This window comes from Lotus japonicus, chromosome 4, assembly GCF_012489685.1.
Source record: "Lotus japonicus ecotype B-129 chromosome 4, LjGifu_v1.2".
In the NCBI taxonomy this organism is placed as follows: domain Eukaryota; kingdom Viridiplantae; phylum Streptophyta; class Magnoliopsida; order Fabales; family Fabaceae; genus Lotus; species Lotus japonicus.
The window spans coordinates 34,533,924-34,545,665 of NC_080044.1; the positions used below are offsets into that span (position 1 = coordinate 34,533,924).

At 36.5% G+C, this 11,742-nt stretch overlaps 1 protein-coding gene across 1 annotated transcript; it reads left to right on the forward strand.

Annotated features, from left to right (window-relative positions):
• Positions 1-286: 286 nt before the first annotated feature.
• On the forward strand, positions 287-601 carry LOC130712660 (uncharacterized). The gene has a single exon (XM_057562479.1). The coding sequence runs from the start codon at positions 287-289 to the stop codon at positions 599-601; it is 315 nt and encodes a 104-aa protein (XP_057418462.1).
• The last annotated feature ends 11,141 nt before the right edge of the window (positions 602-11,742 follow it).

An 11,742-nucleotide genomic window follows, 5' to 3' on the forward strand; every position in this document is an offset into this window, starting at 1 on the left:
AAATCGGGGTGTTACAAATTGAAAAAAAAAAGATAATGAAAAGAATAAGAGTCAGGCAGGGAATAAAAGTGAATCTGAAGTGATAAGTAAGGAAAAAGAACAGAGTGAAGATAGGTTAGTGAAAGAGAGAAAAGTAGATTTAGAAAATAATAAGTTTACAAAAGTTCCTTTTCCCCCTTTCCCAACTAAAATAGCAAAGAGGAGGTTGGAGAAGCAATTCTCCAAGTTTGTTTCTATGTTTAAAAAGTTGCGTGTAGACCTCCCATTCTCTGAAGTTTTAGAAAAGATGCCTCAATATGCCAAGTTCATGAAGGAGATACTTTCTAAGAAAAGGAAGTTGAGTGAAGAGAATGACATCGTTGAGCTTACTGAGGAGTATAGCGCTATCCTGCAAAAGAAGCTTCCACCTAAACGAAAGGATCCAGGTAGTTTCACTCTACCTGTTAATTTTGGGGCTTCAGAGGAAGTGAGAGTTTTATGTGATTTAGGGGCAAGCGTCAACTTAATGCCCCTATCAATGTTCGAGCGACTTAATGTTGGAGAGCTGAAGCCAACAATGATGATGCGTCAACTAGCAGACCGCTCCATGGTGACTCCTTAGGGAGTTGTTGAAGATGTGCTAGTGAGAGTATGAGAGTTTGAGTTCCCGGTGGATTTTGTGATAATTGATATGGACGAGGACTCTAAAATACCATTGATTCTGGGAAGACCGTTCCTAGCCACTTCACAAGCGAAAATAAATGTGGGAAAAGGAACAATATCTTTAAGGGTAGCTGATGAGAAAACCATTTTCACCATATTTGACCTGACGCCAAAGCAAGTTGAGAAGAATGATGCATTCTTGGTGGAGATGATGGACGAGTGGAGCGATGAGAAGTTGAAACAGTTCTTCTTCACAGAAAAAGCTAGAGAAATAATTAAGAAGGAGAAGAACCAAAGAAATCAAGCTGAACCAGTTCATTTTGCATGCGTTGTGGCCAACATGGAGCAGAAAGAGGAGAAATAGAAAGGAGAGTGCTTCATATGGAAGCCAAAACATAAGAAAGATGAGAAACCTCCCATCCCTTTTAACTCTAAATTGAATAATTGTGTTCATGCTTTTGAGATTGCTTGCAAGAACATGGTGAAAATGTGTGCTGACTTCAAGGATCCTGGAAGTGCAATGCACTATGGGGTAAACCCCGGATAGAAATTCTTAGTCCAGAAGATTCTAACAAGGACTATAACATTGTGCTTATTGGGAGACAACCCAAGTAAAATTTAGCTGAGTAGAGTAAGTTTTTCTTATTTTTATTTGCATTTTCAATTTTAGTATGATTTCATTATTAGTATTAGTCGTTGAAAAAAAAAACTGTCATTTTCTGCGCGAAACTCGCGCAGATTCCTGTGTTTTACGGTGCATTTGCACCAAAGAACTCAACTCTGGAAATTTTTGCGTGAAACTCGCGCCAATTCCAGTATTTTGTGGTGTAATTGCGCGGTCTTTAAAAAAAATAGCACAGTGTGTGCACTTTCACTTTTCATCTTTTGTTCCAAGTTTTATTTTGGAGTATACAAGCTCCATTAGTATCTTGTCTGAGAGCAATTTTCTATCTCCTTCTTACGTTCCAATTATTGCTACTTCTCTCAAGGCAATTGCTAGAGTAATTTAAAAAAAAAATCAAAAACAAAAAGATTTTCCTTTTTAGTTTGAGTTTTTATTTTATTTTGAGTCATAGTGTCTCATTGAATTATTTGAGTTATATTGTGGTGTTTTAATTTGTGTGCTCATGTAAGGACTAAGTGATTTACAGGAATTAATATGAGCTGGAGGGTCCAGCTGATTGCGTCTTGGTGCTATCACTTTTTTCACCCATATTGAGTACATGGAGTTTTACTGAACCACTCATCTCTCATTTAATTTCATGATTATACATTTAGTATGTAGTTGCACACACTAGTTTCGCACATGCTTTTATTCCTTAGTCATTTCACCTTTGTATTTGACTACTCAAGTGATTTCAATTCTGAATCTATGTCTTATTTTCATGGAAATTTTGATACACATGCGCAGTTAATGTATTGGACATGACATATTATTGAGAGAAGTAAGTGAATTTTAGGACTGAGTGGTGTTTTCAATGGATATTGTGATAGGAGTTCACTGGGGTTCATCTCTTTACCCCTTGTTTTTGTTGAGTGATGAGTGATCTCTGATGATTCCTGACTTGCTTGCACTTGTTTGGTTCTGTTTTGAAATGCATGTCGGTTCGATATTGTTATGCTTATGATTTGTTAAGAGATTATTAGGCATTCTTTATGGCCTTCAGACTTTGTTTCAGTTACTCCTTAGTTGCCCAAGTTGAGCCTAAATGTGAATTTTCTTGGTCCCTAACTTTGGAAATATTCGTGAACTGTTAAGTGATCTAAATTGTGAATTGAGCAAAGAGAAAAAGATATTTGTGTATAGGTTCCTCTCTCTCCTAGTGTGCATTTAAAATGAAGCAAAATGCTTGGAAAAAAAATTATGAAAGAATGAAAAGAAAGAAAAAGAATGAAAAAAAAAAGTTTCCAAATGAGAAGAGGACAAAAGAGAGAAAGAACCTTGAGTACTTTAAATGAATGCTCTGAATTGAAAGAAGAAACAGATCACTTAATTGTCTATGTGTGTAACCTTGCATTATCCTTTTCTTATCCTACCTGAAGTTACACTTTGGCCAAGTTACAACCTGTGTAAATCTCTTTCTTATTGTATAGCATAACATTGTCTGACTTTGATTTGATTGATTATCAGAACTGAAGCATAGTGCTTGCACTGTCAGATGCACAAAATAATTGATAATTGATGATCACAATTGTGAGTTTTGATGTGAACTTTGAGTCTCATTGTCGTATTGATTTCACTTTCTCTAGACTTGATTCCTTGTTTCTCTTAACTAGTATGCTCATGAATTGATCTTTATTTGTTGGATGTGTATCTTGTGATTTAAAAGTGTTGGCAATTGATTTGAAATTGATTTATTATGTGCTTGAGGACAAGCTTTCCTAAGTTTCCGCTTGAGGACAAGCTGTCGTTGAGTATAGGGGTGTGATGACCCGGGATTTAAGGCTATTTTCCTGATTTATTTGCATGTAGTTTAATATAGTTTTTAGGATATTTATGTCATTTTATGATACTTTAGGCTTAGTCCATGCATTTTAATGTTTTCATTTAGTTTTAGTATTTTTCTATATTTTTTATGTTATTTTTATATATTTCATTAGGATTTAATCAAGTTATTTGAATTCGGTATCTTACTCTATCTTCTAGTTAATCTCTATTATTGGTTTTTAATTATTTTCCTTTATTATTATTGTTATTTTAGGAGAAGATGTGGAATCAAGGAGCAAATCAAGGAAGAGAGCCAAGAATCTCGAAGTCTGGAGCAATCTGGATTTCTTTGCGCCGGTTTTGCGCCAATTTCCTCTTGCATCTCGCGCATTTACGCGAAGTAATTAGCTTCTGAAATATTTTGCGCTAGTTTTGCGCGAGATCCTTCACAGAATTCGCGCATTTGCGCGAAATAACAACCAGACTCTATTTAAGTGCGTTTTTAACCTATTTTATGGAGACTTTTCACGTTGAAACACTTGGAGAGACCTTTGGAGGCAGAGCTCTAAGTTCTTTAGGATCCCTTACAGGTTTCTATTGTAATTTTGATGTTTTGCTACATTTTTCTTGAATTGTTTCCTATGACTATGAGGAACTAATCCTCTCTTGTACTGGGGATGTGATGTAGTTTTCTCTAAACTATGTTTTGATACATTTCAGTTATATATGAATGGTTATTTTAGTTCATGAATTTCTTCTTTAATTTTATTGAATCCAATCGCGAAAGGGTTTCATGCTATTGTTTGCACAATTGGGAAATTGGTAGATGATAGGGATCTAGGAAGAAATTGAATAAGGGTCTCTCTATGCCTTAGGGATAAGGGTAGCAATTTATTTGTGTTTTCCTGAACATGAAATTGAATCTCTAGTTAATTAGGATTAGGTACTAAGGAATTAGCTATCACTAATTAACTAGAAGGGGTGCTTGACTAAGGGATTAGCAAGTAAACATATTGTGAGACCCAAGTTTTTAAGTTTGGAATAAACCGAATAAAATTCGTATTCACGATTAGTTTGATGTAACGTGAAGGAAAACCTGAACAAGTGTTTATTGAATGGAATAAATTTGTGAAGGAGAAAGTTCAGGAAAAAGCTAAGGATTGTATCAAAGTCGATAAAAGTTATAGCACGATTAGTATTCGCTTAAACCTAGGGCAAGAACGCTAGTAAATAGCTAATTTATACTTTAAGACACGATGGAAACCAATTCCAAAAATCTTCAGAGAAATGTTAGAACTTCTCTTATTCGTCTATAAGCAAGCGATTCGATACGAAACCCTAGAATGTATGAACGTCAAATTCCAATACTCGGAAGTTTGCCGAAACTAAATCACTGATAGTTCAAGAAACCTAAAATCAACGGAGGATGAAGACTTTTTCTATTCGGAGCTTCAACCGAAGATTCCACACGCGTACGCGCATTTCTCTTAATATTTTAGTCTTTCTTCAGAACGAAGTTGTCTCATCCGACATCAACTGCAAAAAGTAACTTTTCGGGTAAAACCGATTTACACCGACTTTGGATCGTTTGATTTAATTCCAAGAAACTATTTTGAGTTCTGGAATTTTGTCGCCAGAACCTATCTTAGAATTCACGGAGGAATGAGCAAGAAAAATCGGAATCGCGAAATTTTCATTTTTCCGCATTTTTAACCTATAAATAGCTAGAAAATGAAATTTTTTGCAAAACTTCACCCATTTTCTTCCCAAACCCGCGAGCAACCCAAGGAGAGGAGGTGGAAGTGATTTTCGCCGTTTCTTTCCCGATTGCTGCACCGTTCGTTGCTATTCGAAGACTTCGAGGTATATATACTATCTCTCACTTCTGATCGTCATTTCTGTCGTCTTTCTCTATGTCTTTCTGTGCTCAAAGTTTTGAGCTTTTTGTAAAACTGTCCAAATAACTCGATTTCTCTGTCAATACTTATTCCCTGCATGCCCAAGAGCGTGTTTAGCGGATTACATTTTGCCGAATGTCGCCGAAATGCCGCCGGAATTCATTTCTATTGGAAAAACCCATTTCTAGACAAAGTCTCATCCTTTAAGCTGAAAACTCTCGACTTAGCTTAGCGCTAGTAGGATTAGTTGTCATAAACATCGTTGATAACGTCCCCATCCAATTTGTTTTTCGAAATTCCAATTTTGAAATTATGAGCTGAAAATATTGACCAAAATACCCCTGCGATAGTTTTCGATCCGAAAATTTTTCTGAGCTTAGATTCGTCTAAGTTACGACTAAAGATAACCTAGGAACCAAGTTTGATCGAAGAAAAATCGACGCACACAATTGTGATGTGTGGCCGAGAGCTCCTCTTTAGGGGGAGGAAAATTTCGTTTTTCGAAAACTTGTCTTAACGCGTTAGATTACCGTACTTCGGAGTTTATAATGCTTCGTGTAACCCTAGTACTTATTGTTTGCTGAGTTTCTGACTCATTGTGATTGATTTCTGTGAATTTTCTCTAAGGTTCGTTTGAGGAACTTTGTGGAGCCGAGGAGGAAGATTGTGAAGGAAAGTTCGAGGACCAAGCTGGAAAACCTACAGGTGATGGCTACTCACTGAATACTAGATAATGATTTAGGTGTCGACGAATTCGACTTGATTTACTGTTTATGCACTTGATTGTGTTTGACTGGGAAAAATGTTTTCTGAGGCTACGGCTGATAATTGATAATGTTTTCTGAGGCTCGCTTGAATTGTTTTTGAGATTGATTCACATGTTATGTGCTAAATGGTTAATCTAGGATGTGTTGATATTGATTCACATGCTATGTGCTAAATGGTTAATCTAGGATGTGTTGATATATGTGCCATGACTGTTGGATTGTGTTACTTTGATTATGCAAATACACATATATCTGTTGTACGTCAGAGTGCGGATAACGGGCAGTTATGCCACACTAATCATGAGATTTTGAGAAAGTTTGACGGGACAAACAGAGATTCGGGCCTTGTTGTTGTTTTGATGGATCGAGACCTTCTCTGGGAATCACTTGGGATTATGGGATCTTTTAAACTCATAAGATTAGAGACAAAACTAAATGGAAACTGTTTTACAAGATAAATTCATAAGACATTAAACAACCTCTGAATCTTTAAATAATGATCACAATCGCAAATAAGAGCTTAGGACTTGAACATTAGTTTTGGAAAATGAGAAGTGTCGCCGAGTCCAAGTTTTGAGGAAACCAATGAGTTTCCGAGTATGTGATACTCTTTGCTCAATGAGCAGTTTTGTTGTTGGACAATCTAAAAGATAAGCCATGAAAATTAATAAGTTTCTGAGTATGTTGATGCTCTTTTGCTCGATGAGCAGTTTTGTTGTTGGGCTATCTGAAAGATAAGCCGGGAAACGGGTAGTTTCCAAGTACATTGGTACTTTTTGCTCGCTGAGCAGTTTTTGACCATCGGATGGAGATGAGTCGGATGATTCGAGAAATCATCATGAGATACTTTTTATAATTAATTGTTTTTTTGTCGCAGAATCGACATTTACCTTAGGGTATTCTTTTTAGAGACAGTAAGTTAGCTAGAACACGTGACGACGTGACGAGTGAGGTCGGAGACGTTGTTTGGCTAATCACTTTGCATTCATGCACTCATTTTGAGGTTAATACACGGTGGGATGTCGGACCTCGGTGGATTCTAAAATGGTCATAAGACCCGGATTTCCACATAAGAACACTACGGTGATTCTTAGTAGCAGACGGAAATGGAAGACCTACGGGTTCATTGCTGATCTGACTACATTTTGTTTGGTATAAGAGACGCCCGACCAGAAATGGTCCCACCGTGGCTGGTGTTTGGGTTGACTCGTTGGTGCCCATCCCTCCGGATTGCATCTTGTTCCTTAGCATTGCATTACATGCACCATTCATGCTGATTTAGTTGTCGAGTGTATTTGATATTTGTTAACATTGTTTGAGATATGTTAATTGCCATCAAATGTTATTTATTTTTGTTGACAGGATATAAAATTTATAATGCTGTCAATCATATTTAAGCCTATGTAGCTAATGCTTAAACTTTACCTATTGGATGTACTATTATGTAATTCCTTGAGTTGACCCTTGCGCGTGCTACCTATGTATGGGGAGCTATGTATGCCATTTTTGTCAGATGTCGATGGCAGATTGGTTCGAGATGGTCATCCCTTCGGGGGGGACTAGGTTCGAGATGTTGGACCAGGATACCCCGGGCTCATGGGTGGTCGACCCCGCCGGTCACCGAGCTATCTCTTCGGGGCGAATAATGGAGGATCGCGTCGACAGAATGGGAAACTTGACGCATGGAGTCTTGAGACGCTACACTGTCAGCTTCAACGTACCACCGGGCGTGCACTGTGGCCCTGGAATTGTAGTACCACCACTACCGTCGCCTGAGGACGAGGAGGACCCTTCGGAGGAGTTGCCTGTAGGAGGGACTTCATCTGATTCTAGCTCACCCACCGTCGCGGCTGCTGCTGATTTGGGATCAGGTACAGTACCCGCCGTACCAGCTGTGAGGACCGATGCAGTCATAGACCTATCCCTATAATAAATAGATTGACATTGAAAGCAAATGAAAATGAAGAAACAACTACACAACCTACTTTGTGCACATGTTTAATAATATGTGGTCTTCTTCTGCTTTGAAATTAAGACCTCATAATTCGCCCAAGACCATATCATTAAGAAGTTCATGTAAGACTCCAGAAATCAGATCCTTGTCTACACTTCTACCATATGACATGTAAACTGATTCATAGACTGACATTGAAAGCAAATGAAAATGAAGAAACAACAAACAGAACTGATTTCACTAATCAATACAACAGAACTACAGGTTGATTAATGTTGGGAAATAATCTCTGTTGGGGAGATGCTGCAACACTTGGATTGATGAAGATGTTGATGACGGAAGCACTTGAAGATTCAAAGCGTGCAGAAGCACTAACCTTTAGGTTCAATTCGCCCCCACCAATTAATATGTATTGGATGCAAGTGAGAAAACCGGCGAATTCCCTTCAGGATACTTTGAATTCCTTGATGTGGTTTGCACTAACACACCAAGCGTGTCTTTGACAATAGTTTACAGAAGTATGATTCCCACACTTCACTCATGCATTAGTGAAGTGAAGGATGATTTAGTATATAGTAAGTGGAGGAGAAATTGGCCAAAAAGAAGTCCAATTTCGTGCATCAGAATTATCTGGTTTTTCTGCCCAAGTATCTCTTTATATAGAGATATTAATATCCCTTGGTGAAGAAAAATATCCCTTAGTAAAAGGTTTCTCAAAAACCGACATATACAATTAATGTTCAAAAATATTACCAACTAACATGTTGGTTCGCCTGGCAACACGTCCCTTGGCATATCAAGTTGTGCCTCGCTGGTTCAACTCCTAGGGACGTCACAAAAAGGTAACCACCAGGAGGATTCGAACCTGTACAACATAGGTACCATAGCATGACGTCTACCCATTGGACCAGCTTACAATTACAATATTTATTTATTCTCGAACATTAATAATATAACCAATAATCAAATACATATTTCCAAGTTTACATATTTTGGAAATATTTCTCACAATCCCCCACCATTTACAAAATATAATTAAATCCATATTTCTGGAAATATCATGGTTTCAGATAATGGTATCTTACGATTTGAACCATCACTTAGTAATAAATGGGTTCCACTTATCCCGAATAGACATTGGTAGACAAGTTTTGAACAAACTATTCAATGGAACAAGTGTGCATAACTTACACATGAAATCTCAGTATTATCAAAAGAATTTTAAATTTGACACATTCAATAAAGCCTTGTGTCACATATCCTTTCATGAGAATTTAAGAGTCAAGCCATTTAACTCTATGAAGCGGCCCCACTTCATTCTCATATAGGTAGACTATATCAGAAATGCACCCATAATTATGCATTCCAACAAATATATGTAATATGTCCATTAAGAAGAAACCTTCATCATACCACTTTATTCTTATGGTCCAAGTACTTCTACTCTTTGGGATGTATCAATAATTAAGTACTTGCAATCACTCTTATAGTTTACTTTCACCATTGAACTCAAGACTTAATTTTACTTAAGTGTGAGTTGAGTTTCCACTATTGGTGATCAATTAGATATAGGCTTGAGACTCATCCCCAATGATGTCTTCAACACCATGTCCTTTGTCAGACCTTTCGTCAAAGGATCTGCAAGATTTTTCTCAGTTCTTACGAACACTATGGAGATTACTCCATTTGAAATTAAATCCTTCACATAGCTATGTCTTAAACCAATATGTCTGGATTTTCCATTATATACTTGGTTGTATGCTTTTGATAGTGTGGACTGACTATCACAATGTATGGATACTGGTGCCATTGGTTTTGGCCAAATTGGTATCTCATATAATAAATTTTTTAGCCATTCAGCCTCTTTACTACCTGCAGCAAGAGCAATAAATTCTGCAGCCATGGTGGAGTCGGCAATGCAAGTCTGTTTCTTTGAACCCCAAGAAACTGCACCTCCACCAAGGTTAAAGATCCATCCACTAGTGGATGCATGATCTTCTACATAAGTTACCCAACTGGCATCTGTATATCCTTTCAAAACTGAAGGATAACCATTATAGGTCAAACTATAATTAATTGTCCTTTTCAAGTATTTCAATACTCTATAAACAGCATGCCAATGGTCTTTACTTGGATTACATGTATACCGACTTAACCTACCAACATCATATGCTATATCAGGTCTAGTACAGGTCATGGCATACATTAAACATCCGATTGCCTTTGAATATTCAAGTTGTGCTACATGACATCCCTTATGTGGTTGTAAATTAGTATTCTGATCAAAATGGGTAGAAACTGATTTGCAATCAAAATATTCAAATTTCTTAAGCACTTTCTCAATATAGTGAGATTGGGATAAACCAATACTATCACCATCTCTTATGATTTTAATTCCTAAAATCACATCTGCTTCACCTAGATCTTTCATATCAAAACTATTGGATAAGAAAGATTTAGTCTTTTCTACCTCATTTAAATCAGTGCCAAAGATTAACATATCATCCACATATAAACAAATCAAAACACCTTTTCCATTCTGAAATTTACTATAAACACATTTGTCAGATTCATTTATTTTATATCCATTAGCAAGCACAACTTGATCAAACGTTTGGTGCCATTGTTTAGGTGTTTGTTTTAACCCATATAACGACTTAGTCAGTTTACACACTTTATGTTCTTGGCCTTTGATAACAAACCCTTCAGGTTGTTTCATATACACCTCTTCATCCAACTCTCCATTTAGGAAAGCAGTCTTAACATCCATTTGATGGATTACAAACTTATAAATAGAGGCTAGTGCCAACAACACTCTAATTGATGTAATTCTTGCAACAGGTGCATAGGTATCAAAATAATCAATACCTTCCTTTTGTGTAAGTCTAGCATTAAATTTATCAATGGTACCATCAACTTTCATTTTTCTTTTAAAGATCCATTTACAACCTATTGGTTTGGACCCTGGAGGGAGATCTACTAGTTTCCAAGTTTTATTTCCCATAATTGAGTCCATTTCCTCTTGAATAGCTTCTTTCCAAAAAGCGGAATCTTGAGACTTTATAGCCTCTTCAAATGTTTCTGGATCACTCTCTAAATTATAGCAAATTGGTCCATAACTATTTATGGAATCATTAGTTCCTTCAACAAGGAACATCAAGAAGTCTGATCCATAATCTTTCACTTGACGGATTCTTTTACTTCTTCTAGGTTATGAACTTTCCAAGGCATCTTCATTAGACACATTGCTTTCTAGACTTTGTAATTAGAATGAACAATGTCTTTGGGTTTTTGGATTGATGTAAATCTATTTTCTTGAAAAATTGCATCTCTTGACTCAATCACCATATTAATAGGATATGAGTCATTTGATTCAACAATCATAAATCTATATGCTTTGCTATTTTCAGAATAGCCAAGAAATACACATTCAACTCCTCTTTCACCCAATTTCTTTCTTTTTGGTTCAGGAACCTTTACAATTGCTCTACAACCCCAAACTTTTAAATAGTCAAGGTTGGGTTTTCTTTTCTTCCAGAGTTCATATGGGGTCATGTTGTTCCTTTTATTATGAACTCTATTTAATATGTAACATGCAGTTAGCATGACTTCCCCCCAATATCCTTTAGATAAACCAGAATAGGATAACATGGCATTTACCATTTCTTCTAATACTCTATTTTTCCTTTCTGCTATTCCGTTTTGTTGTGGGGAATATGGTGCAGTTGTTTGATGCACAATACCAGTGGACTCAAAATAATCAGGGTGATAAAACTCTCCTCCTCTATCACTTCTAAAGCATTTAATGAAAGTTTCATGTTGAAGTTCTACTTGTGCTTTAAATATTTTAAATTTGTCTAAAACTTCATCTTTAGAGTTTATTAAATAAACATAACAAAATCTAGTGCAATCATCAATAAAAGTAAGAAAATACTTTTTACCACCAATTGTAGGCCAACCATGTAAATCACATACATCAGAATGAATTAAATCTAGCACCTTAGAACTTCTTTCAATTCTTTTAAGGGAAAATCTTACATACAGTTGCTTATG